This window comes from Xenia sp. Carnegie-2017, unplaced genomic scaffold (assembly GCF_021976095.1).
Source record: "Xenia sp. Carnegie-2017 unplaced genomic scaffold, XeniaSp_v1 HiC_scaffold_3, whole genome shotgun sequence".
Lineage (NCBI taxonomy): Eukaryota > Metazoa > Cnidaria > Anthozoa > Malacalcyonacea > Xeniidae > Xenia > Xenia sp. Carnegie-2017.
In genome coordinates this window covers 5,966,236-5,993,955 of record NW_025813493.1, presented here as the reverse complement: position 1 = coordinate 5,993,955, position 27,720 = coordinate 5,966,236, and the positions used below count along the sequence as shown (strand labels likewise).

General features: G+C 33.9%; 2 protein-coding genes and 1 long non-coding RNA gene across 8 annotated transcripts; 1 reads left to right on the top strand and 2 right to left on the bottom strand.

Annotated features, from left to right (window-relative positions):
- The first annotated feature begins 4,273 nt into the window (after positions 1–4,273).
- LOC124454487 (A disintegrin and metalloproteinase with thrombospondin motifs 20-like) lies at positions 4,274–7,108 on the top strand. Its single transcript, XM_047005290.1, has 4 exons — positions 4,274–4,410; positions 4,500–4,724; positions 5,296–5,519; positions 6,757–7,108. Exons 1-4 carry the CDS (start codon positions 4,293–4,295, stop codon positions 7,087–7,089), a joined length of 900 nt encoding a protein of 299 aa, XP_046861246.1. The 5' UTR covers positions 4,274–4,292; the 3' UTR covers positions 7,090–7,108.
- Positions 7,109–13,088: 5,980 nt separating this feature from the next.
- Positions 13,089–13,808, bottom strand: LOC124454239. The gene is made up of 2 exons (XR_006951360.1): positions 13,446–13,808; positions 13,089–13,356 (listed from the first exon to the last, which is right to left on the bottom strand). It is a non-coding gene; the product is annotated as an uncharacterized LOC124454239 (long non-coding RNA).
- A 2,273-nt stretch (positions 13,809–16,081) lies between these two features.
- Positions 16,082–27,648, bottom strand: LOC124454236 (potassium voltage-gated channel subfamily A member 2-like). 6 transcript variants are annotated; one of them, XM_047005047.1, is made up of 4 exons: positions 27,431–27,648; positions 20,649–21,754; positions 17,091–17,240; positions 16,082–16,913 (listed from the first exon to the last, which is right to left on the bottom strand). In XM_047005047.1, the coding sequence occupies exons 2-4, from the start codon at positions 21,702–21,704 to the stop codon at positions 16,641–16,643; spliced, it is 1,479 nt and encodes a 492-aa protein (XP_046861003.1). In that variant the 5' UTR covers positions 21,705–21,754; positions 27,431–27,648; the 3' UTR covers positions 16,082–16,640. The 6 variants fall into 6 exon arrangements, with proteins under 6 accessions (XP_046861003.1, XP_046861002.1, XP_046860999.1 ...); XM_047005046.1 differs by lacking the exon at positions 27,431–27,648 and adding an exon at positions 27,286–27,290; XM_047005043.1 differs by lacking the exon at positions 27,431–27,648 and adding an exon at positions 26,988–27,273.
- Between the last annotated feature and the right edge of the window lie 72 nt (positions 27,649–27,720).

Sequence of the window (27,720 nt, the reverse complement as noted above, 5' to 3'; positions counted from 1 at the left end):
GCAAAATGTGTGCAGGGTCTTTTTTGCTTTAGGGAAACTATTTTGCAAACAAATGGGTAAATTTACGATTTCATGCATTAACAAATGACAGAAAAGTATGCAGAATTTTATAAACAAAAACAGGAAAACATCAGTATATTTGGCGTTCAAGTCAGTCTTAAACAATACGATCTTTAATATGTATTTTATGGCTTTTCAAGTGCATGTATAATTGCTTTTCAATCGTTGACGGACTAACAAAACAAACAACTACCTCACCTGTGAGAAGCGATATGCTCCTTTTTGTGGAAACTACGACATCTAACAATTGAACGATTGAAGTGTTGGCATTATAAAAGAAATGCAAAAAAGAATCGTCACAGAATATGGAACTAACGATATCCATATTCTGTGATATCGTGTTTGTTTTTGAAAAACTCTTTATAATTTACTATAGACACCAAGGGGAGGTCGAGAATATTATTTTTCTGCAAAGCGATCATTTCAGCGGAAATACGTCCTTTGGCCGCCATTTTTTGCGTCCTCGCCCCAGTAAAGTTAGCCGCTCCAGTTATTATAGAACTCAATGGTGTCTTTTTGAACAAGCCTCGTACTACGAGCTCGGTCTGTACAAAAAGACCTCGGTCCGATATTTCTCCGTATTAAGGCCTTAATAATCGCTTAATAAAAGGGTATCTTTTGTTTATCTCCACAAAAGGTCAAAAGTTTGTGGCCGTTGTTAGTAATTATTTAAGAAATAGAAAATATTTTCCGAGTTTCTATACCTAGAGTTATAGAAACACGCGGGAAAGTTTGTTTAAATGCATGGCAAACACCAAAAGTTTTGCCAAATCATTTGTAAATTCTGCACTTTGCACTTTGCACTGTACACTATGTAATGGAAGTATACACTCCGCACTCCTTGTTTTCAATCATTCAATTTACTAAAGTTTGGTTGGAAAACAGTGTACTGAACTGAGTACGTAGTGTTCAATAACAATTGAGAAAACGTTTTAATTTAACAACGAACCCTGCAGTTTCTACTATGCCGAGTGCTAAAGATTGTAATGGAGCAATCGCACTCCGCACTCCAAACTCCGTTCTTTTCATTCCACACCATCAGCACTTCTTTTCCACATTAATGCCGTTGGGTGAAAACCAAAACAGGTAAATAACATGAATTGATGCTACAAAAATTGAGCATGCGCACAAACTTGCCCCATAATCACAGATTGACATACTTTTTTGCATGTATAAATATCAAATTCAAACTCACCTTAAGTGTGTGGGTGAGATGCTCGCTTTAAGGGTTACGTACGTGAAGTTCACGCTTCCTGATATTGCCCTTGGGGAAGGTCTGAGACGAAGGTCGTTGTTGCTCTAAAGGGCAACTTCCTAACTGGAAGCTAAGGTGTACAAGACAAACATTGACACGTAGTTGCACATGATCGCCTTGCACTAGTGAGGTGTATGCAATATTGCTTGTCAAATTTGGGAAAGCACCACGGCCAGCATAGTTAGTGCAATAAGCGAGGTAGAATGTGATATTCCATAACTCAATTCAGACTACTCCTTACCCACATATTTTTGGAAACAGTTTTTGTATAGGATAACGTAGTTCTTTAATTAGCTGACAACACTTCTTCTAGCAAGATGAAAAGGATGTAGATTTGGAAATTTTTATTTGAAAAAAAAAACTCATAAATTTTAATGTCATAAACTCAAAAGGTTTTCTTAAAACACGTTCATTTTTATACAAAAATAAAAGCGTGCTCGTTATTTTACTTGATACTTCTTAATTGTGGCCAGTTTTATCAAGTTCATTGTTCATGTGGTGCCAATTGAAATCGGGCATTATCAATACATGAACGAGTATTTTTTACAGCATTTTCTACGTATTTTCGTCTGGGAAAGTAAATATTTCGTTTTGTTACATTGAAGTCAGTTTTCTTTTTGAATTAAGGTATGTAATAAAACATTGAACAACTGAAATCTCGGAAAACACTGAGCGTGCTTATTTGAATTTTGCATGTCCCCCTTGCCGGGGGAGGCTGATGCTTGTTTACACTTTTCACACGTCATCCACAATCCGTTTTTTGTACTCCACATTCTGTACTCAGTCTTTACTATTAAATATCGGAACTCGGTGTCTTTTAGTACAAACCTCGTCCTACGAGCTCGGTCTGTACAAAAAGACCTCGGTCCGATATTTCTCCGTAAAGATCTCGCACTTGTTTATTAAGGGCTTAATAATCGCTTAATAATTAAGGATATCTTTTGTTTATCTCAACAAAAAGTCAAAAGTTGTACCTGTTGTTGGTAATTATTTAAGAAATAGAAAATATTTTCCGAGTTTCTATACATAGAGTTATAGAAACACACGGAAAGTTTGTGAGAAGCGAGAAACTGCATGGCAAGTACCAGCAAGGTTTGCTCGGTTTTTAAATCATTTGTCAATTCCAAGCAGACACTCTGCACTTTGCACTGTACACTATGTAATGGAAGTACACACTCCGCACTCCTTGTTTTCAATCATTCAATCTAATAAAGTTTTTTGGTGTAAAAATTCAAGGACTATCGTCTTTGGTTAAAAAATTCATGACCTATAGTCGTTGGTGTGAAAATTTATGGACTATTGTCTTTGGAGTGAAATTTCATGTACTATTGTCTTTGGTGTAAAAATTCATAAAGTATAGTCTTTAGTGTAAAAATTCATGGACTATAGTCTTTTGGGAGAAATTTAATAAACTTTAGTCTTTGGTGTGAAAATTTATGAGCTATAGTCCTTGGTGTGAAATTTCATGAACTATAGTCGTTGGTGTTAACATTCATGGACTATAGACTTTTGCATGAAAATGCGGTAAAAATGTTTAAAGCGCGCGAAAATGCGTCTATGGCTGAAAAGAATGAACAATAGTTATTGGCATGAACTTTTGTGAACTTTAGTCCTTGGTATGATAATTCATAGATTATAGTCTCTCAAGACACTCGAGCCGGTGCAACCCTCGACCTTCGGTCTCAGGCTTGCACTGATCTGCTCTCGAGTTCTTCCAAAGGTCTCCTCGGTTTGCATAAGCCCGTGCAAACACAGGAAACATCTTTTATTTCTTAAATAATTCTTAAGTGCGTAATAAAATTGATTAAGGCTAATTTGCCAAACATTTTGAAAGCTTTTGACTTAAATGAGTAACGATTTTGTTCAGCTAATTACTTTTCAACATTTTTCCACTTAATCTCGATCCTTAAAGAACAAGCAACTGATGCTGAAAAAGCTCTTTTAATTTATAATCAAAACAGATTTTCACACGAACGACAAAAAAGCTATGCTTGGACATCATGTAAAGGCCTAGCTAAACCATACTGTAAATAATTAATTTGTTAAAATGATTCATGTTTAAATAGAACATAACAAGGAGACCTTTATTTAAAATTAGTGGAAAATTTCTTTTTAGCGGCATGAATTTCTTTCGAGAAAGAATCATAGAATATTGTTTTGAGCAAGATTGAGTGCTTCCATTCTTAGCGGACTTATATATATATATTTATATATATAAGTTTGAAAAAGACAAAACTTGTAAAATAAATATTTATCTCCAAGCTAAAAGCATGTGTAAATAAATATTTTTCATTCTGATGAAGGCTCGAAGCAACGAGTCGAAAGCCCAATAAAAATCATTTAAAATCCGGAGAAACCTTTTTATCTTTTATACATTTATATATATGTATCTTATATAAAACCAATCTAGAATAATTTGCTTCGCTAACTCTATTTATTGTACTTTTGTGTCATAAATGTTTTTGGTTTTTATATTGGTTTTTTACTTAGCTACTGCATATCGATTGCTGATTTACAATTGCTTAATTTATAGATGTGAAATACAAAGTTTACTTGAGCTAAATTCTAAGAAAGTGACAAACGTTTTCAAAAGTCTTAAAATCTACATCAGGGGCGATGCACGAAAATGAGCATGTAAAAGACCAAATAAACAAAGAGGAACAAATTATTTCGTGTTTAAAAAACGTCGTGCTCTTCAACTTTTACATGTTTTCATATTTTTCATTTTCTTTTTAGTTGCTTATGCGCAGTTTATGAATTTTTCAATGGCTCATTTTTTTAACAGGTGGTAATTATTTATTTTTAACAGGTGGTAATTATTCATTTTTAACAGGTCGTAATTATGTAACAGGTGGTAACTACTCTACTTTCTTGTCAATGACTTTAAAGAATCATTTACAAAACATCTTGAGTAAGTCAGTAGTTTGAACTGGTGCATACAAAGTCAAAAGAGAAAGATACTTCACTTTTATGAAACATGTCAATGATTTTTTACATTTCTTCATTGGTTCCTTTGTTTATAATCATAAAAAGTTTTGTTTTTAGTCAGACCTGCAAAATACCCAAGGAAGAAATGTTCCGTTTGTCAAGAAAAGGTAAGGTTATTTAAGCTTTGCTACGTTTTGTATTGTAAATATTTTTTGAGTAACAAATCATCACCTTAACATTTCCATGATTTTAACAGGCACTTGCCCTTTTTCTGAGAGTATTATCTACAATGCAACATACCATTCAAGTATTGAATGTTCTTTAAAATGCTTACAAGAGCCACTTTGCGCTGGAATCAATTATAAAAAATTTGTTAATGAAGATATAAATTGCCAGTTGATACAAAATCTTGACAGTTATCATAAAGATTGCAACAATAAAGTCTGGAATTTGTATGAAGTTATAAACTTCCAAAGAAAAGGTATAGAATTTGCGAAAAATTTGATGTTCAGCGAGTTGAAGATTTTGGATTGGAGCTTAAGTTTTGCAAAATAAAGATGTGACTTATGTTAATGAATGTTCATGAATACAGCAGATTAGTTTTCCTGTGTCGAATATTCCAATTTGAAATACATACCTACATGTCTAGAACGACTTACTTATATGTGACGTCATGCAAGGGACTCTTAAATAAAAGATACATTTAGCAACTGCTTTGTGTGATTTGAGAATAGAATTTGGCTGGATCCAGACATCATGTCAGGATTGGCAACGTCTGTTCAGTCATATCAAGAAGACGATTTGACGAAATTGAAAAACTTGTTCACCAATACGTAATTAGACATTATACTTAGTTTTAAATAAAAGTTTTTGGGGATAAAGGCACTTTAACGCCTGCAAACTATTACTTTCATTTCACCAATGAAGTTGTCTAATTGAAACTTAACAAATTCTATAGAATATAGATAAACCTCCTTTTTAAAGTTTTAATTAAAGTTGGAATAGACATGGACATTGAACAACGCTATAACTTAAATGATTTAAACTTTTAGCAAGAAACTGCAAGGAAGTTCAGCAGCAAACGTACATCTGTAAAAATGGTGAATACGGTCTGTACATTTCAAATGATCAGAAAACTCCAGTGAAGATTTACTGTGCTGATATGGACACAGACAATCCATTGGAATATATAACACTAGGTACTGGAAACTACGCAAAGCATTTTAACTGGACAATGGGCTATCATGATATATTGGAGAAAACCATATTTGAAAAGGTACGTCTTGAATAACATAAACTTTAAAAAAGTAAAATTCATATTTTAAATATTTTGAACTTTATATTTTGAACTTAAATTTTGAAACATCTGTCTCATTTTCAACGATCTATCAAAGATGTATAGACAACTTTGCTTGTTATTGTTGACAGGTGAGACAGCCCTTTTAATTTAATGAGGAAAATTCTTATTGCACAACTAATCATCTAAATTTTTTTTGTGATTATACCTTTTCCTTTCGCTGTAAAAACCTCTTCAAAACAAATTAAGGTACGTTTACACACAACGATTTGTCGGGCAGGCACTGACGTCATATACGTGTTCTTGCCATATTTAGAAAGTCGCTCGACTCGAAAAATCGGATGAAAATCTGTAGCAAAAACCATAGGCGGCCCAGAAACCTGTTTAAGTTTCTTTACTCAATCGATTTATGTAAATAGCACAGTAAATAGTAAATATATTATTTGATTTATGTGTTATGTTTGCCACGCACGCGATCTCGCGTGACTTACACGTTTGTATGGTTTTAAAGGTTGTATATTTTGACAAGATTGGCAACTGTCAACAGAAAATGAACGACCGATAACACAAACATTTTCACAAAACTGTAAATATCTCATAAGTACATGGCAAAACACGAAAACAAATACATCTTATTAATCGTGAATAATTTTACAATATTTTTGAAGTTTTTTAACATTCAAATGTATTTCTAAGCATACAAAAAAATGCGAATGTTTTTAGGGTTTGTGGCAAATATTTTGCAAAACCTATGCTGGGGACACTCACCTTGTGTGATTCGTCATATTTTTGCTCTCCCGGTTGGGACACAGGATGTACGGTTACACATTGTGTGGATTGTTTTGTAGAGTTACCAGCGGGCTCAATTCTATATAGATGAGCTTTGCTCAGCGCAAAATCTGTGAACGTCTCATTATGATACTCTCTATGTATAAATACAAGGTGTATAACAATGTGCCCTGCTGGCTATCACCATTGTGCAATGGTGACTCCTGCACTTGGGACACAGGATGTACGGTTACACATTGTTTGAATTGTTTTGTAGAGTCACCAGAGTGCTCAAGTCTATATAGTCACCGCTTTCGCGCTTTGCAAAGCTCACCTTAATTTTTACAATTAGTTACAATCTCTAAGCTATCAATATATTAAAGCCTTAAAACAATTTTTTACTAATTTGAATTTCAAAAAATTTTGAAGTCGTTTTCATTAATTTTAGATCCGTATCCGTCTTCCAGATCTAAGAGTAGACCTTTACGATTTCAAATTTGCTAAAAGCACTGCTCCAGGAGTATTCCATCCATATGGAAGTGCAGGTGATTGTAAAACGCTCTATTGCAAACATCCTTCTGGAAGCTTTAGCGTAAACCTGACTGGAACAAATTTCAAGTTGCCCTCGACTATACAATATAAATATATAGCGTGGCGACCTTGTGCAAGAAAAGTGTTTACCCCCCAAATGGATGAAGCAAAACAAGTGTGGACTGGGGCTTGTGGTTGTGATTGTGGAAATTGTACTCCCATTGCATTAAAATTAAGTGTTAACAACTAAAAAATGAAGAATTGAAGACTTGAATAAAATAAATTAGAAATAAACTAGAATAAACGATTAGTCGGGCAGACATTTACGCCATATTACGTAATCCTTGCCATATATGGAACATTTGTCGTGTAAGACAAATCGCTGTGTGTAAATAATGCATCCGATGTATTAACGCGATTTCAAAATAGAAAACAAATATGTCGAAGAACAATAGCAAAGTGAAATTAAAAGTTGTAATTGTAGCTACGGAGGCAATGTATATTATTATTATTACCTCAATAATAAAAAAAAAGAAAACAAATATAAAGATTGGCGTGAATAAAGTGCAAATCAAGGTAAATTTGCCGTATTTCTTTTTTTAAGAAAATATTCTTCTTAACTTTTTCTTATTCTGAATCTCTGCAGCTTTTGGTTTTTCAATAAAAACAATGACGCTTTCAGCACTTTCATTTTCCGTGTTGAAAGAAGACATTTCGATGATTTTCGATGTTATGAAACATGTTATATTAAGTGGATTGTGTGTATTTTGCACATCATTCAAAGATACAGACTACCTGTTATCAGTTTTATCTTAAATTTTTGGTCTTTCGACGACAAATGAGAAATTCATATTTCGAAGCAAGTTCTCACTTTTATGTTTTATATAATACAGCGTTACGTATACAAAACATGCCTTGGAACGTCCACAATGCATGTTAACACATTAATAACCAAATTTTGCTAACGTTTTTGGAAAAAATACAACATTTTAGCTAGCATTCTATTTCCAAGTAAGCAGTTTTTGCAAAACAATTCGTCACGCAAATCAAACAGTCCACGTGAGATACACGCGAAGCGGCAAATCAGCTCTATAAGTGGCTTCAGACAAGTCTGGGCATGTGTATAGTGAGTTAGCCTTCCAGTTGTTGTAGAGTTCATTGGTGTCGGCCCGACAAATTGCTGTGTGTAGACATACCTTTGTACTATGATTATATTGCTCTAGATGACATCAAAACCATCAATTGTAGTGCCAAATCTTTTATGTATTGTTGAATGGCAAACAATCTATTGCCATGCAGTAACATATATTTAAAGCACAAGTATTTCATTTGTTTTAAATAGTGCATCGGTGGAGAGGAAAGGTAGTTAATTTTCTTGTTGTTAATAGCATGTCGTTATTTTAATTATGCTTGCAGAGGATTTGATACATTATAATATACATGAAAGAATTTCTCAATTCTGATTGGTTTAGAGGAGTGCAATTTATCGTAAATACCAGTGCAGAAAAAGGAAACACAGTGAAAAAAAAGGAAATACAGTGCCGTGCAAATTATTTTTGAAAAATGGGCTCCTGATTGGTTAGTCAAACCAAGAAATGATCTAAGAGCCAATCAAAATAAAACATTTCAAAGGCGGGAAAGTAAAACTATTGTAAACAAAGCAATTACAAAGGCTGGCGTAAGTTTTAAGTAGATTTTCTTTAGCGAAGGAGTTTACAGTTCATCGTTTGCAAAGTGTTTCTGGATTAAAATAACAACACTTCTAAAAGTGGATACCTTGTTCTAGCTGCGTCTGCAGAATCTATGGTGTTGTGAAAAGTAATATCCGACAGAATTAAAAAATACGAGCCGGTCGATCGAAGATTAAACTCGCCGGCTGAAATGTACGTACGTTGAAGTTAAAAAATCAACAAAATTGAGAAATTTCTTTACGTGTATTGTTAATAATTAATAGCATGATTTCTCATACAATTTGGAAAACAAGCACTCGTGAGTTTTTCAAAGACTTCAAATTGCACTTGTCCTTCGGACTCGTGCAATTTTGATAGTCATTGAAAAAATCACTCGTACATGTTTTTCCCGAATTTCACTTGAAACAATGCTATTGCCTATACAAATAACATTAATTTCAAGAATGATGAACAGACTGACGTTCAGTATTTCTCAAGCAAATGTTCTCATATGTTTTGAAGTAAATTATACATTCATATGCATATCAATGTTCATTTGTTGTGAATAAAATGACTTGAAAAAAGGAAAATAGCTACATTGAGCATTTTCTTTGTAATTGATTCATGCTAAACTTTAAAGTTTAAAAAAAGACTTTTAAATGAATTATTTTTAATCACAAGTAATTTTAGACTGTTTTATTTCTCGCTATATAACCATTTTATAATGTATAAAAATATAAGATATGTTCTTTAAAAGACAATTTTACATGCTATAGCTTGGTGATTTTCCAATCGATATGGACGTGGTGGAAATCGTTAAAGTAGATTTCAAGGGAAAAAATAGCATAAAAGGTCTTTTTGTATAATCTAATTTAATTTTACATGAATGTTTTTCCTTTTATATTTGTTTAAATGTATAACTATACCGGAAGTATAGAACGAAATTTGTAGTTATAAAACTTAAGGATGACATATAAGAACGTTGTTCATACAGTGTGAAAAACAGGTTGTATTGACATTACGAAACAATTAGGAAAAATAACAAAAAAGGCAAAAAACATTTTCTTTCTATGTAGCAAAAATGTGAAAAGAACCTTTAAAACGCTGCAGAAAATACTATAATAATTTCAAAAGTATAAATTTTGACGAGTTTTCTTTTCAGCAGAATATTATTGGTGATGTTTATTTACGTGTGAATGACAACATATGTTAATTACACGACATCTGCCTATGAAGAATAGCTGCTCTTGTTGTCCGTTCCGCCCTCTGCTATTGCAAATGGATGTCAACCACTTGTTACAGTTGATTTTAATGCTTTTAATTACACGACATCTGCCTATGAAGAATAGCTGCTCTTGTTGTCCGTTCAACCCTCTGCTATTGCTAATGGATGTCAACCACTTGTTACAGCTGATTTTAATGCTTTTAATAAACATAATAGTCATATTTTGGGGGTTATTGCTGAAAAAATGGGTTATATAAGCACGTACACACAATTCCAGTTGCCTTTGAAGTACATTGATGGCATTTCACACAATAAAATTTCTTAACATGTCTCTTCGCTCTGACTTACTGCACTTGAAAAGTGCCAACGGCTTACGTTGATATATAAGTAGTAAAAATATATGTGTTGTGTTATAAAAACCGCGTACTTCCCAACTTTTTTGTTAATTGATTGTTAATACTAAACTTTGTTTCGTGATTGTTGCCACCTAGCAACGATGGGAAAGAAAAGGTTCAACTATAGAATGCCACGTAGATATAAATTTTTTTTCTTGTAAAGAACGTTGATTAAAGAAATTTTCTGTCGTGTATATGTGTTTATTGAGAAAACAACACCTCGTCTCCAGTTTAAAGCTATAAAAGTTTAAAGGAACATTTTGATTGTTAAATGGGAGATTTTCTATTCGTAAAAATGGTAAAATTTGTGAAAACACACTGCTGAATCGTTTTTGCACGTTATTGACTTACACTGGCGGTTAAACAGAACTGATATTGCTCATAAAATCACAACAAATCTTCGTATTAGAAAGAAACAAATAAAGTTAGAAAATTAGTAAGGAAATTAGTAATTGAAAAAGTTATCATTTACATGTATGTGGCATTTCGAACGAATTCAAGGTGCAAATTGATAAAGGAATGGTTTAAATTGTCACCGGAAAGAGATATTGCAACATGTACTTTCTAAATGTTATTGCAAAAAGTTCTTTTGATAATAAGTATTAAAGCCAAACAGAGCACTTTCACTCTTTTAGAAGAGCCATCCAATACAAAGTTAGAGAGACTGTTCATTAAAAAGCGTAACGTTTCGTCTTTACTCTCAAAACAACTTCAGACATTATAAATTTATAAGTATTATGAAATAATTGAATATTGGTCAGGAGTATTTACAACATATTGAATTACATAAATAGTTAAAGGACAATACATACATTCTAGCCGGGTAAGGTGGTGTGAGATGAGATATTTAGAGGATCGAACAAAAACGAAGGAAAACTGAAAAGTCATACAAACTTAGGAGCAGACAATTTAAGACAATAAAAAATGAAGGAGAATAGAGTTTTCTCATGCATTAAATTATACTTGACAATACCGCATTATATACACTTATGAAAAACAACAATTCAATAAAATGGAGGACATAACATGACAGTTGCTGTTAAAAAGGACATTATTTATGTGCTGACATATAATTACAGACGTTATTTCCAGATTACTATTGAATCAAAACAAGCATTTTAGAGGTTTTAGAGCTTACGTAACTGTTTCAGATTCTTTACAGCACAAAATAGCATGAGAAATAGTGAAATTTTAAGCTGTCTTTTTTTGTAATAATCGCTTTTTCAAATGTTTTCGTACAAATGCATAATTAATGTTAAAATGGAGTAGAAGGTCTATTTTACATAGGTAAATACAGCTTAAAACGCGCATCAGAAGGTAGAAATTGTTTTTATCCTCCCGAAAGAATAAGAAGAAACATCTGCTTCATCCTTTTCGGATTTGAACATAACAAATGGATGTCAACGTGTTCTTGCACTTAACCGTTATGTTGGCAATAAACATAACTATTTTAATTTCGGGTCTAATGTTGAATGCTCTGGTGATTTATTGCTGGCTCAAGTCACCACAAATGCGAAAGAAGACTTGTCACTTCACTATTGGTATATTATCCTGTGTGGACTTGCTAACAGTAGCTACAAATCTGCCTGCTTTTATCCTGGAGTTGACATTGTGGATCGGTGAAAAGGATTTTCCTTCCAATGTGCGTTTTGTTACTCATTATTTTCACATTTTCATTAGCTTCTCTGCATTCACACTATTGCTCGTTTGTGTTGAAAGATATTTGGGAGCTTACCATCCAGTATTTCACCGTTCAAAGATAACAAAACCATTGCTTGTGAAATTAGAATTTGTTTTTCTGTTCATTTCGTCCATTTCATTCTCATTAAATTTAGCTAGTTGGTACATTGCATCGAAAATTCTTTTTAGCTTGCTCTTTGTTATTCCATTTTTTTACGTGAACATCAAGCTTCATGTTATCTTAAAAGAACATCGTCGTACAAATGCTACAACAACTGAAAATGGTCTTCACTTTTAAGAAAGAAAAATTTGAGTTTGAAAACCATATCGACATGTCTTATTCTTTGTGCTTTTATTTTGGTTTGTTGTGTTCCAACAGCCATTGCTCTTATTTTACGGGAACTTAAAGCTTCTATGAACGCACAGAATATCAGTTACAACTGGGCTAGAACATTTTGGTATATCAACTGTTCGACCAACTGCTTAATAATTTTTTGGAAGAACAAAATCCTTCGTGCAGAAGCAATTTCTATTTTGACATTCTCTAGAAAAACGCTAAACTAAAGTTATGTTTAGTAAATGTCAAGACACATTTTCAAATACCACAGTTAAAACAATAATATTTTGTGTCACACTACAATACTATCTATGCACTATAGCGTGTTCACTTTTTCTTGTTATATGAAATATTTCCAAGTAGCTGCATTAAATGTTTCTAAAATTTCTTCTCTGTGAAATATATCTGTGCACATTCTGTAACGCTTCAGCATAATACCAGACGTGCACATGCCTAATTAAATATTTATACAGTATGCTGTAAATAATACACCTTTAACAAGCTTCCTGTTAATGTTTTAATAACCTCGCTTTCTTGGTCTTTACTATTAAATATCGGACCTCGGTGTCTTTTTGTACAAACCTCGTCCTACGAGCTCGGTTTGTACAAAAAGACCTCGGTTCGATATTTCTCCGTAAAGATCTCGCGCTTGGTTATTAAGGCCTTAATAATCGCTTAATAATTAAGGGTATCTTTTGTTTATCTCCACAAAAGGTCAAAAGTTTGTGGCCGTTGTTAATAATTATTTAAGAAATAGAAAATATTTTCCGAGTTTCTATACATAGAGTTATAGAAACACGCGGGAAAGTTTGTGAGAAGCGAGAAACTGCATGGTAAGTACCAGCAAGTTTTGCTCGGTTTTTAAATCATTTGTCAATTCCAAGCAGACACTCTGCACTTTGAACTGCACACTATGTAATGGAAGTATACACTCCGCACTCCTTGTTTTCAATCATTCAATTTAATAAAGTTTGGTTGGAAAACAGTGTACTGAACTTAGTATGTAGTGTTCAATAACAATTGAGAAAACGTTTTAATTTAACAACGAACCCTGCAGTTTCTACTATGCCGAGTGCTAGAGATTGTAATGGCGCAATCGCACTCCGCACTCCAAACTCCATTCTTTTCATTCCACACCATCAGCACTTCTTCTTTTCCACATTAATGCCGTTGGGTGAAAACCAAAACAGGTACGTAACATGAATTGATGCTACAAAAATTGAGCATGCGCACAAACTTGCCCCATAATCACAGCTTGACATACTTTTTTGCATGTATAAATATCAAATTCAAACTCACCTTAAGTGTGTGGGTGAGATGCTCGCTTTAAGGGTTACGTACGTGAAGCTCACGCTTCCTGATATTGCCCTTGGGAAGGTCTGAGACGGAGGTCGTTGTTGCTCTAAAGGGCAACTTCCTAACTGGAAGCTAAGGTGTACAAGACAAACATTGACACGTAGTTGCACATGATCGCCTTGCACTAGTGAGGTGTATGCAATATTGCTTGTCAAATTTGGGAAAGCACCACGGCCAGCATAGTTAGTGCAATAAGCGAGGTAGAATGTGATATTCCATAACTCAATTCAGACTACTCCTTACCCACATATTTTTGCAAGCAGTTGTTGTATAGGATAACGTAGTTCTTTAATTAGCAGTCAACACTTCTTCTAGCAAGATAAAAAGGATGTAGATTTAGAAATTTTTATTTGAAAAAAAAACTCTCATAAATTTTAATGTCATAAACTCAAAAGGTTTTCTTAAAACACGTTCATTTTATACAAAATAAAAGCGTGCTCGTTATTTTACTTGATACTTCTTAATTGTGGACAGTTTTATCAAGTTCATTGTTCATGTGGTGCCAATTGAAATCGGGCATTATCAATACATGAACGAGTATTTTTTACAGCATTTTCTACGTATTTTCGTCTGGGAAAGTAAATATTTCGTTTTGTTACATTGAAGTCAGTTTTCTTTTTGAATTAAGGTATGTAATAAAACATTGAACAACTGAAATCTCGGAAAACACTGAGCGTGCTTATTTGAATTTTGCATGTCCCCCTTGCCGGGGGAGGCTGATGCTCGTTTACACTTTTCACACGTCATCCACGATCCGTTTTTTGTACTCCACATTCTGTACTCGGTCTTTACTATTAAATATCGGAACTCGGTGTCTTTTAGTACAAACCTCGTCCTACGAGCTCGGTCTGTACAAAAAGACCTCGGTCCGATATTTCTCCGTAAAGATCTCGCACTTGGTTAGTAAGGGCTTAATAATCGCTTAATAATTAAGGATATCTTTTGTTTATCTCAACAAAAAGTCAAAAGTTGTAGCCGTTGTTGGTAATTATTTAAGAAATAGAAAATATTTTCCGAGTTTCTATACATAGAGTTATAGAAACACGCGGGAAAGTTTGTGAGAAGCGAGAAACTGCATGGCAAGCACCAGCAAGTTTTGCTCGGTTTTTAAATCATTTGTCAATTCCAAACAGACACTGCACTTTGCACTGTACACTATGTAATGGAAGTACACACTCCGCACTCCTTGTTTTCAATCATTCAATTTACTAAAGTTTGGTTGGAAAACAGTGAACTGAACTGAGTACGTAGTGTTCAATAACAATTGAGAAAACGTTTTAATTTAACAACGAACCCTGCAGTTTCTACTATGCCGAGTGCTAGAGATTGTAATGGAGCAATCGCACTCCGTACTCCAAACTCCGTTCTTTTCATTCCACACTATCAGCACTTCTTCTTTCCACATTAATGGCGTTGGGTGAAAACCAAAACAGGTACATAACATGAATTGATGCTACAAAAATTGAGCATGCGCACAAACTTGCCCCATAATCACAGATTGACGTACTTTTTTGCATGTATAAATATCAAATTGAAATTCACCTTAAGTGTGTGGGTGAGATGCTCGCTTTAAGGGTTACGTACGTGAAGTTCACGCTTCCTGATATTGCCCTTGGGAAGGTCTGAGACGGAGGTCATTGTTGCCCTAATAGGGCTTCTTCCTAACTGGAACCTAAGGTGTACAAGACAAACATTGACACGTAGTTGCACATGATCGCCTTGCAATAGTGAGGTGTATGCAATATTGCTTGTCAAATTTGGGAAAGCACCACGACCAGCATAGTTAGTGCAATAAGCGAGGTAGAATGTGATATTCCATAACTCAATTCAGACTACTCCTTACCCACATATTTTTGCAAGCAGTTTTTGTATAGGATAACGTAGTTCTTTAATTAACTGTCAACACTTCTTCTAGCAAGATAAAAAGGGTGTAAATTTAGAAATTTTTATTTGAAACTTTTATTTTATTTTTATTAATGTCATAAACTCAAAGGTTTTTCTTGTAACATGTTAATTGTAAACCAACAAAAAAGCGTTTTAGTTATTTTACTTGACACTTCTTGTTGACAGTTTTACCAAGTGTATTGATGCGCTTTTATTGCATATCAGAACCGCTCAAAGAATAAGCACGCAATGCCATTTGCAAAAATTTTAACCATTGGGGAAGCAGTTATAGTGCTTTGTTGTTAAACTGTGTAGTTAAGAACTGTTAAGTTTATTTTTGGAAAATGTAGATGCTTTGCGTATTGCGACATGAGAGTTGTTGTTGAGTTAATATTGCAGTAAACATACAAAGGTAATGATTGATGTCGAGTGCTAATGCATGATTTGAGTGGCCTATATATTTATGTATGTTGTGGTGTCGAAACATCGATTAGATTTTTTAATTTTTAATCAACGTATAATTTTATGAAAAATCGAACGTTAATTACTAGCTCTTATTCAGCTAACATCTCACGTTAGAAAACAATTTTCATTGTTTCATTAAATAACTCTGTATATACATCACACGAGGCGAAATTCAAATACCCTTGTCTGACTTTTATAGATTTTACCGCAAAGAAAACGCATCCACGTAATAAAAAAGCAGATTGGTTAATTTACTTAATTAATAATAATGACTTTGTGAAAGCCCTCACTTTCATAGCTCCCATCAACTTTCATAATAGATCACATAAATTATGAAATGAAAAGATATGCTCACATTGTTCCAACGATTTTTATTATCATTGGCATCTCCTTAGATTAACGAGATTATTTATTAAATAGTAGTGTTAGGAGATTCTTAATGGCATTCTTTTGAGTATTCTTTCATGCAAAAATGTACAAGAAAACTATATCTGTCCTTCAATCGCCAGAGCATAGCTCGATACTTCTCCCCTTTATCATTTCATTTGTGTTGACCACATAGGTAAATCTTACCGAGGCTATGACGTCATTATCCGCGGCTGGCGTATTTTGAAGTCACAAGATGGGATCTTGCTTTGACATCTTACGAAAGGCTTCTCGCATTGTCCTCAGCGAATGATGGCTATACAAAGTGCCTTTTAATGTTTTGTACGCTCGAAATGGCTTACCGTTCTACTTGGATGATTTCGAACACTGGTAAAATAAGTACTTTAGTTATAGCGTTATGTTTTATAGGCCAGTTTCTAATGTTATGCTTTCCGAAAAATCTACTACTTCAGTTTTAATAGGAACTTTAGCGTAGGTCGTTTTATGGTTTCTTTTTGAATGGTCGGAGCTATCAGGTCCATTCCTACCATTATGCTCCATTTTTGATCCTGCTTCTTCTTCATCTCTCTTTTGAAGTTCTTCCGCTCTTTTTGCCTTCTCTTCTTTCTCCTTACGACAGGCTTCGGCCGCACGGTGTTCACTTTCACGATGATAGAAGTAATTGAAATTACTTACCTAAGAATTAATATAACAACAATTTTTGCCGTTTAAAAAATAGCTGGCCTAAAATCATGCATCAATTTATGATTTTACATAAATACGTATCTAAAACAATACCCCCTTATGTATGAAAACCATGTTCCACGCATGTCATCTAACATTGAAAGTTAGAGCTGCTAAGATTATACTTACTATCACTGGAACAGGAAGTGCAATAGTGAGAACACCAGATATTGCACAAAGAGAGCCAACGATCTTTCCCCAAAGAGTGACTGGTTTCATGTCGCCATAGCCAACCGTGGTCATGGTAACAACAGCCCACCAGAATGCTTCAGGAATGCTCTATAACATTTTAGCAAACGTACAACTCACTGCATCCTTAAAAGCATGAAGTGTATATAGGTGTGTGTAATAGATAAATCGCGCGTGAAGCAATTCATAGCTTTTTTTATGACACGTCTTAATACTACCATATAAATTGTTACAAATTACTCAAAAGTAAAAAATTAAATGATTATTACTCTGTATATTATACATACAGTATAAGAGAAAATTCACTATCAACCCTCCCCATAGACAAGTTCGAACATGCTCGTGTTTTTAAGACATCTTCCATGAGATAAAATTCTCTGGTTGACAAAAGCTAGCTAAATGCATCTTGAAATCTGAAAATCGAATAATTGTATCTAGCTGAAAACAGACAAATTGAAATGTTTCAGATTGTTCCACATTGATATGTTCTCATAACTAATGGCACCGAAACAAAAGTAAGACTTGTCAAATATACATTCACGAGGAAAAAATTCTCGGAAAAATCGCGGAACATATGTTAACTAGAACAAAATCGTGTCATCACGGCAGTCTATCTTCACGACATTCACGAGGAAAAAATTCTCGGAAAAATCGCGGAATATATGTTAACTAAAACAAAATCGTGTCATCACGGCAGTCTATTTTCATATTTTCACGAGTTGATTTAAACTAAAGTTGAAATGGACAGAGGTAGCTGATGCGAATTGATTTCATTCAAATTAATGACAGCTAGCATACTGCATTTTACAAATAGCCATTGCACAAAAAAAAACAAGTTCAAAGCAAAATATACATATTGTGCAAATTATCGGCATCAAATTTCAGAGTGAAGTGACATATTTGGAAACTCCCTTCACAAAGAATATCATGTGGCTAAAACCTTTCATAGAACTGGAAAATAATTCATAGATCCGATGAGAATTCTAAGAATGGCGACATAACAACGCAAAATAAAAACAATCGGTCCGCCTTTAATTCTTAGAATATTAGATAGTATCTTTCGCATTCTGTATACGAAATATTAAGCTTTACATCGCCATTCACAATGTTAAAAAATCATACATTTTTATGCACTCCCCTCTCGCAAAAACCCCATATTAATTTATAAAATCTTAAAAGCTGGTTTACAAACAATGGCCACAGTACAAAATTCTGTTAGTTTTTGTACTAACGACGTATTCATGCAATTATACAAGGTCATCTTCGGCTCAAGTGTTTAATTTAAAACAAATGCGGCAACCCTATGGGCGAACCGACAAATGCATTTAAAAAAAAATTGAAAGGCAAGTTTCATATGAGATATGCAAAAAATGCATTACAACGTTCATTGTTTACATTATCTATGTATCAAGGAAACCAAAAAGGTCGAAGAACAATTGTCCTGCAAATAATTGATCTCATGATTGTCAAGAGGATAAAATCTTTCAACGTTTACAAGCAAACAATCAAATGAAGGATATGAAAATAACATTCTCTGAAAAACAAGATCTTCTAAACTCAAGATATGTGCATGGCTTTTATAAAATAAGACCACAAATTTGCGTTTCCATTTCGATCGACTTTACTCCAGATGCGCTCATTGTCAAACCAGATTGTAGTTTACAAGTCATCGTTTTTCGGTTAATGTTTTCACTTATAAAAATTATAAACATTAACATTAGCTAGTTTCAAGATTTAAGATGAGCTTTAGTAGCTAAAATTTCTTTGTGAAGGGATAATTTCTGTAACAAAATATTAGCAGATGAAATGATTTTTGTTGCACTCAGAATTCCTGTGCTATTGTCAATTAAATCTTTATTTTGCAAATTTTTTGAAAAGTTTGTTCTTAATTCGTTTGGTGATTGTTGCCGATCGGCTAAACTGCCAAGTGAAGGGTTAAGTAAAACTCTCACGCATTTAAAAATTAACTATGAACTTGAAGTATTTCAGACATAGCTACTTGAGAATGCTCTGTATGCAAAATTTAAAATTTTACTAGCTATTATATTTTCTAATAAATCTTTACAAACTAAATGCAAATCCAATAAATAGTTTTGGCAAAAAATTGAAAACCAAAAACAACTTTGTAACTTACTGTTTCTTAGGTACTTTTACATGACTTGCAACCCTAGTTAATGTCTATAGGAATCAATTTCGAGAAAACATATAAAATCACAACTTTTTTTCGCATTAAACTTAGAAATTCAAATATTTACTGACTTGGATAAAAATACGTCGTTTGGATAAAAAAACATTTTTCTCACAGCGCTCTACATATTACCGTAAAACGCTTTCAAAATTTGATTACACAGATCCTTCAACTAACGGAAGATTTCTCTAAATATACAGCTATGAGCAAATAAAGAATATAATTTATAAAAGTGAAAATTCCAATTAAGTAAAAGTAACAAAATCTAATTCCAACGCAATACATAATTTATAACTTTCAAGCTTAGTAAGGAATGAGTAATCATCTCAATTCTAAAGATTTCCATAGCATTATGAGTTAAAATGATAGCATTTTAAAATGATAGCATTCTACATACTGCAGAAAGCCTCACAAAAATACAGAAATATTTAACTTGCCACCAAGCAAAAACAAGGCCACTTACATGTATAGCTATATAGACGCGACGGGAAGCTTGTGGCATTATCTTACATCTTTTCCCGAAACTTGGCATACTTTTAAAATGTTCTTATAAGTTATTTCAGGCGAAAAGCGATCACTTCGAATTAAATAAGCAAAACGGCTAAAATGGCGGAAATTCAGTGTATAATTCGATCTAAATATATTTTGGAGCAAACATGTCGAAACACAACATAAATTTACATAAACGTCATTCCACCTGTAATTGCTTGTAATCGACCGAATAATCTACACTTAAAAGCACTATGAATCGGAACAATCCAAGCAGCACAAAGAGAATAATGCAAAATTATAAATAAAGCACTAATGCTTTCTTTTACTTATGAATTTTGAGCAAAACCGTATACGGTTTACTACGCAAAGCATATTTATTGTTCTACATTTAAAAATATTTCATACATGATATTTCGAACACCATACTTGGACAGATAAAGCAAATAATTCATAAAACTTGTCTAAATTGTGCATTATGTGAATAAAATGACGCATGCATGTTCTTTATGAATATACACAAGAAAACTATCAAAATTTTATTTAAAGTAAATCATTCTCAATAATATAAGTAGCAGGGTATTGAAAACACATCGTAAAGCATCGAACACACAGGCTGTAAAAATACATCCTACATAAATATGCAACTTCAATTATGCGACAAGTGTGAAATTAGAATGTAAAGAAAGAACTTAGTCCGTCATATTGTAACATTTTACAATATCCTGGCTACAATCCCCGTAATTCGAAACCCACGCAACAAGAAAATACCCGCGTTGCAACGCTATTGATATTGTTAAATCGCATAACTACTGACTTACCTTAAAATTTGTATTTTTCTCGCCACCTTCCGCATAATAGATGGCACTTGAGAATAGAATCACGCCGATAAGCAAGAAAAATATGAGTAAACCCAGCTCACGCAAGCTTGCCCTAAGTGTATGTCCCAAAATCTGCAAGCCTCTTGAATGTCTTGACAGTTTGAATATTCGAAATACGCGTACTAGACGTATCACACGTAAGACACCAAGACTGGAAGCTTTAGCGCTTTTCATAGGCAATGTTATGTAGTAGGGAAGAATTGCCACAATGTCAATGATGTTCAAGAAAGAGCGTAGAAACACAAGTTTATTCGGGGAGGAAAGCAGCCTTACAATATACTCGAAAGTAAACCATATAATACAAGCAGTTTCAAGACCGAACCACGGTTGACGAAAACGCTCATCGATATTTGATCCTTCTGGTGGCCGAAATTCGGGTAGGGTCTCTATGCAGAAAGTTACGATGGAAATGGTGATCACGGACACTGAAATGACGGCAATTATACGAGCAGCGAAACTTGTGTCTGGGAATTCAAACAGTTTCCACACAGCCCTTTGCAACGGGCGAGTTGGTAAAACGGGCTTTTCCTCCTCAATGTATCCTTCTTCTTGCTCCACTCTTTGCAAGACATCTTCACCCAGTTCATAAAATCTTATTTCATCGGCAAATACGTCCATCGGCACGTTAGCGGGACGTAATAACTTCCCACGCGACTGATAGTAAAAGAGTATGGCGTCGAAAGCCGGTCTGTTTCGATCAAAGAAGTACTCCTTTTGATTTTCATCGTAATATTTCGCTCGTTTAAGTGGATTACCAAGCAAACTATCAGGATATTCGTTCAATGTTTTCTGACGCGTTTCAAATCTCATACCTGAAACATTCAAAACGACTCGCTCTTCACTTGACTCGTCATCATCATCATCATCATCATCTTGGTACGTTATTATTTCTTCGTTCTTATCAAAGTCGCGATGCCGCGGTGTTAATAGTAAGCCACCATTTTCAGAGTCCAGCAGCGAAATATGAGGTTTGCCGTACTGTGGCGATATGTCCATATTCTTATCTGGTCGTTCGCTCCATGTTTTACGAACCAAACAACGATTGCCTGCAAACAGAAGCGCAAAGATGCATGTCATTCAGACGTTGGCATAAGTAAGACCATTTACAAAGCCATCTGTGTCGATAAATTAAAGACTTTTAAGAAGATATCAATAAATGCAAATACTTCGTAGGATTGCTCTGGACACAGAACAGCTTTGTTTCAACTTAGTATTTTGACGATGAAACGCAATACAACTGTACACAAAACGTTGCAATGCATAAATAATTGATTTCGACTGACATAAACTTTTTATTTATTTATCCTTTGAATAAATTATTGGCATGCTGCTTGTACGATCTCTCAGCTAAGAACGATGTGGCAAAGTGGTGACAGGCCAAGCTTGTAATGAATCATATATCACAACGTTGTAATGTAGTTTATTGATAGAGTACTAGACATACGTTTATTAATTTCTAAGCTATAAACGCACTCACGTAAATGTAAACAAATGAGATGGCGGGGGAATGAAGGTGAACGAATTTTAATTCAAAATACAAGTTCTTTTAAAATGTTAGAAAAGTATGTACGAATGGCGATAAGACATCATTATCGTGATATAAATCAATCCACTTCAGTGTATCTGTGCTCTTGCATTAACGACGATAAATAGATAAACTCAAACGCGTTACCATCGTCATTTCTAAAAACGCGTATTATAGCCAGAAGTAGGAACAATGAATCGAGAGGATTTAATGGTGTTTCAACAACTTAGACTGAAAAAAATTGTCATGCTGTTTTCTTGATAAACAGTCACACAATTTAGTGTTTTCGCTAGATCTATAATCTTCGCTAGTCACATATACAAAAATTACCTTTATTCATGCATTATCTAAAATGTGAAAAACAGCCCAATGCAGAATAATATATGTGTACAAATATTTAGTCAACACACAAGTTGACAACAGATTTCAACAAATGAAATCTCCTTAAACATTCAGAGCAAAAATACTACAGGATAAAATTCCATTCAAATGTCTCAAAAATAATTCAACACCCTAATGTTCCGTTGTTTATCAAAACAACTTTGCTTGCTCATAAAATACTTCTATAATAATCTATAATTATTAAACGCCGCGCGCAACACAGGTTTTGTAAACATAAATACCGAAATAACATGACAAAATTATAAGTCATTTGGCTAATTTAACATTATGCTATGACAATGCATACTGTCGCAGTTAAATCAACAAGACATGATTTAATTTTTGTTTCTCTAAATAAATTGGTATTACAATTTAAAACTAGAACAGCTAAAAGGCAGTAAATGCTGCCTGTGCGAGTCACTTGCATGGCAAAGCCGCCATTGGTTCAAAATGTCGCGAAAATATACGAATTGTACTGTTGTTGACCCGACTAATCAAAATAGATGTCAGTACTACACGCACACAGCTTCATTTCCCTTGCGATTTCAACACAAACAGTGGCTTGGGAAGCCGTCGGTGCCTGGGTATCCGAACACCTACAATTTTTGTAGTGCGTGGTGACACAGACAAATTTAGCTTCTTAAATGAACGTTTATGATAGGTGTACAAAATTTTCAAATTATTGAACGGACACTAAGAACTAGGAAATTTTAAACGGTTTGAACACTGACGAAATGTGCAAATCATTTGTATGTAATGCAACAAAAAGGATTTTGGAAAATTTTTGTAATGATTGCTCGAAAAAGAAGAAACACTGATTGAAAATGACTAAAATGAAACAATTTCATTATTATTCTAAGTTCCTTACGTTCTGTGACATGGCGAATATGGAACACCCACAACTCTTTAAAGCTTCAAAGCCTCTGATACGAAACAACTGTCCTTACTAACAATTCCAGCTTCGTGTACATAGAAATGAAGCTGGCATTTCTTAGAGAGAATGGCGATAACAGTCCAAAATTAAAGTCGTCACAAAGTGGCGTGACCAGATCTAAATAGGGCTCACATTCAAAGATCCATAATTTTGTTTATATATATTTCAATGAAATCATTCGAGATTACGTTCATTCAACTGACACGAACTATAAGTAACAACGAACTAGACGAACAAACTTATCATTTTTCATTAAAAGTGTATCTTTGGAAATTTCTGTCCGTTTTCTTTCCTCAAACCTTTCTCATTTTAAGTGCAAGTTACATAATTTCAAGCGCTTCTTAGCAAATGCAACATTTACACATTCGTGCATTTTCACATAAAGATACCATGAGAAATTCACAAGAAAGAGCATCCTCAAGTTTTCCATGAACCGTAATAACGCTCTAATCCTCAATTATCTCACACTGATATGACACCAATTTAATATACATTTTGTTTATCCGTCTAAATCAAATAAAATCGATCGTCGAATGATTAAATAAAGAGATAATTGTATAGTTGTCTACGAAAAAAAAAGGAAAATTGAGTATGGTATAACTATATACTAAGATAAATATATTATTCGCATATTCAAATTTTTCCTCCAACAATTTTACAATATACACAGTTCACGACTTTTCCGGAGAAAAAAAAAACCCGAAAGGACTTATTTTAAAATAGCCATTTTCATAGCTAAACCAATTTTTACCTTAATGTTGTTGACATAAGACAGCCAGAACAAATATATTCCAATTTTGCCTTCTTACACTCACGAGGTGGGTTGTTTTTCCAATGATTGAAACTATCCAAATTAATTTATATCATGCGGAGAAAGAAGATACTATGGTTAACCTAAGTTTCCATAAAATCTTTATTAATGATTTCGTGAAGCGTATTTTTCCAAAAGTGCTCTACCCTTTACATAATTAATCACTGTTTTTGCCTCCGACTTGTATTTAGTACAAGCTCCAAGAGCAGAATACAGCGCAATAATCCCTAGTTTGCAGATGGCTAATATTGAATGAACGGACAAGGAAAAACTATCCCGAGAATCAAAAGGAAAAACGAGGGGATGATCCCACATCCAGGCTGAAATACTTTGTATGCACTAACAATGAACAATAATACACACATTACGAAAGTTAGCTTGACACTAGTAAATAATACACACATTACGGAAGTTAGCTTGACACTAGTAAATAATACACACATTACGAAAGTTAGCTTGACACTAGTTTATAAATATCATTAGCGAGGCTGTCAGTGGAAAGGCAACAAACGTTATTTCTTTTGCATCTTAAATTCAATTTCTACAACACCATACGTGCGGTACACTAGTCTACGTGATCGTCATAATTAGTTAGCTGAAAACACAATAAGAACAAACTGACCGATGTTTTGTCCAAATATGGTCAATATTTCAAAATCATAGATTCAATCCTATAATATGCCAGACCACAACAGAACCTTCCGAGAGTAAACAAAATGAGATGAATACAGAAACAACGTCTGACAACAAAGCTTTCCGGCGATCTAAATATTTCGTTAAAAGCAAAGCATTGCTATAAACGTCCACAATGAAAACTGATTTTTTATTTAGCAACTAATACAGTGTAACTAAAATAACATTTCACAACAATGAAATGCGAGATGCCATTGTTATAAGACAAATCAAAGCTAAAGCGCGCATTAGCCATAGAAGGAAAGGGTCAGCTACAACTTGAGCAATTTTTAAAGGAAAGTCAATGGGAGTGGAAGGGAATTTCGACAAAAATAGCTACGATTCGTTAAATTTTGAGCAAATATGAGAAATATGTCCAAATTCCAGAAAAAAGATGATCTTTTAGATGTCGACCCGGCACTGTGCATCGAAGCAATTGTAAATTAATCGTCAAATTTCAGCAAACAGTATGAAATACACTAAGCTTCCTTGCAATCTTCGCACATTCGTCGACAACTTTTTATAAGAATGCAAACATGTTTTTGTGAGCAAAATCTTGGCTATTACCAAATCAAATCTTATAAAAATTATCTTGTGCACCAGCTTATATATTCTCTATGCTTCGTGAGCTAGCCAGAGAAGTCACGGATTGGAATAATTTAGTATAATTTACTTTTTACATTCGACTTTGTAGAAACCGACAGCGAAAACCGTAAGTATCATTCTGATTAAAAGATAAGCGCAAACCGCAAGAAAGTTACTTTCGTTGCCGATTTCCCATCCAAAATCAACGAAACTTCACACTTGTGAAATTATGAGCTTTAATTTGTGAAGATGTACATCCAAACAACATTTTTCCTTTTGTATTTTCTGATAAATCACTTTATGCCTAAATTTTTCAAATTAAAAGATTCAGCTATGGAAAGGAACTGGTCTGGAAAAAGTCGCTTTAGATTCTTGTTCCCCTGAGAATAAATCTTGTGTACGTCATGAACACATTACTTTAGAAATATAAAGTTTCAGAATTAGTGAAAGGCTTACCTGACATGTGTTTTTAAGGCTGTGAATACATTAATAATATGGTAATTTTCGACGTTTTTCATACTTTGAAACGTTCATGCCCAATACACATGGTCAATTAAATAACAAGCTAATATCCTATAATCTGAATACCTGAACGTGAAGTGATTGGAAACAGCAATACAAGTATATAAGCAGTGTGAAAAACAAGACTAATTTACAGAGCTGATAACATTGGGAATATTGGCTATTACATATAGCGTTACTAAGCAACGGACAACAACCTGTTATAGTGCTACAAAAGAGAGTTAGCCACTTTACGGCGTTTGACTGTAGGCTTTGCAATACATCTTAACTTCCTAATATTTTTATAAGCCATTCATGTTTATTTTAAAGGAAGGAGCAATTCAGGTATTAAAAAGCAAGCAGTCCCCTTAAGTCGTGAACGACCGTTTCGCTCTTTAACAAGATATGTAAACTAGGTAAATTCATTGTTATTCGCGTTATATATAAAAGTGTCAACAGCTGTCGTTAGCTGAAAATTATGGACTAAGTTGTCATGCTTTTAAATATACTAGCTTACACGTTTAACCGTTGAAGAAACAAGCTACAAAATTTATCCATGGAATGCTTACATTGAAAAAAAGTTCAAGAACAACGCTCGTTTTTGCCGAGGCATTTCAAGACTCAAAAATTTATACTAACAAACATATTTCATCCTCGATATAAACATCACTAAGGGATATTGACATCTTATTTTTAAAAACTTGTTTCGAGAAACGCTAGACACACCATATTTGGTCGAAGGCATAACAAAACATATTATCGCTAAAACAAGGTTAATGAATCTGCAAAAATTCAAGACCTGCTGTCAGCGTCATATACTAATATCTATGACTAAACTGTTCGTAAACATCGAATCTCCACTCTACGTACCGTCTTCGAAACTTTGTCCACGAATACCAGAGGGCCTTGACATATTCAAAAACGCCATCCATACACAACTTTACAAAGATCTGTCTGTCTTTTATATAAACAAGGTGAAAAAAATATCTCTGATAACCTGCTCTTGAATGATATCTCGATAAAACCTTCGAACAAAACACTTGTTTGGGTCTTCTTCGGTCAATAGTATTACTTTCTAGATCTTTGAAATGGCGGATTACTTTTTACAGAGTAGCTCTGTCAAGTTTTGGAAAAAACATGGTACAAATTTAATAGTATTAGCACTTACAACAATACAACACTATTTTCTTGCACAGTCTTTCCGCGCGTTGTTGCGTTTGCATTAAGTTTGTTGGCTTTGACCAAATATGGCGTGGACAGTTCGAGAGTTTTACATAACAATGAAGAATTATTTACGGAACAGGGAGACGTACCTGCTTGACAAAACAGTTAAGATAAATCATAACAGCAATACAATGGTCTAAATTAAATTTAGGTCTCCTCTTGCAGTTTTTCTCCTACGCAATTCCAAAGATCAATTTTCTCACGACATTTTCAAAAACATTAATAATTCAAATAAACAAAGACTCAAAAAAACGCCCGTTATCTTCTCCAGGCTTATCAAAGCAATGTGGTCGTCAAAAATGAGTACAAAGATCATTCTGGCATGAATAAGGAACGTGATTTCGATATGTTGAAATTTAGCAGTTGGCAACGGCTGTTA

What these genes read in the sequence shown, in the direction of transcription:
- LOC124454487 (XM_047005290.1), top strand. Translation starts at nt 4,293, where the DNA reads ATGTCAATGATTTTTTACATTTCTTCATTGGTTCCTTTGTTTATAATC. An exon ending in GTTCCGTTTGTCAAGAAAAG is followed by an intron (nt 4,411 to 4,499) that starts GTAAGGTTATTT and finishes TGATTTTAACAG; the next exon opens with GCACTTGCCCTTTTTCTGAG. An exon ending in TATAAACTTCCAAAGAAAAG is followed by an intron (nt 4,725 to 5,295) that starts GTATAGAATTTG and finishes TTAAACTTTTAG; the next exon opens with CAAGAAACTGCAAGGAAGTT.
- LOC124454236 (XM_047005043.1), bottom strand. Translation starts at nt 27,045, where the DNA reads ATGGCGTTTTTGAATATGTCAAGGCCCTCTGGTATTCGTGGACAAAGT. An exon ending in TGGACAAAGTTTCGAAGACG is followed by an intron (nt 21,755 to 26,987) that starts GTACGTAGAGTG and finishes TTCTGTTTGCAG; the next exon opens with GCAATCGTTGTTTGGTTCGT. An exon ending in AGAAAAATACAAATTTTAAG is followed by an intron (nt 17,241 to 20,648) that starts GTAAGTCAGTAG and finishes AAAATGTTATAG; the next exon opens with AGCATTCCTGAAGCATTCTG.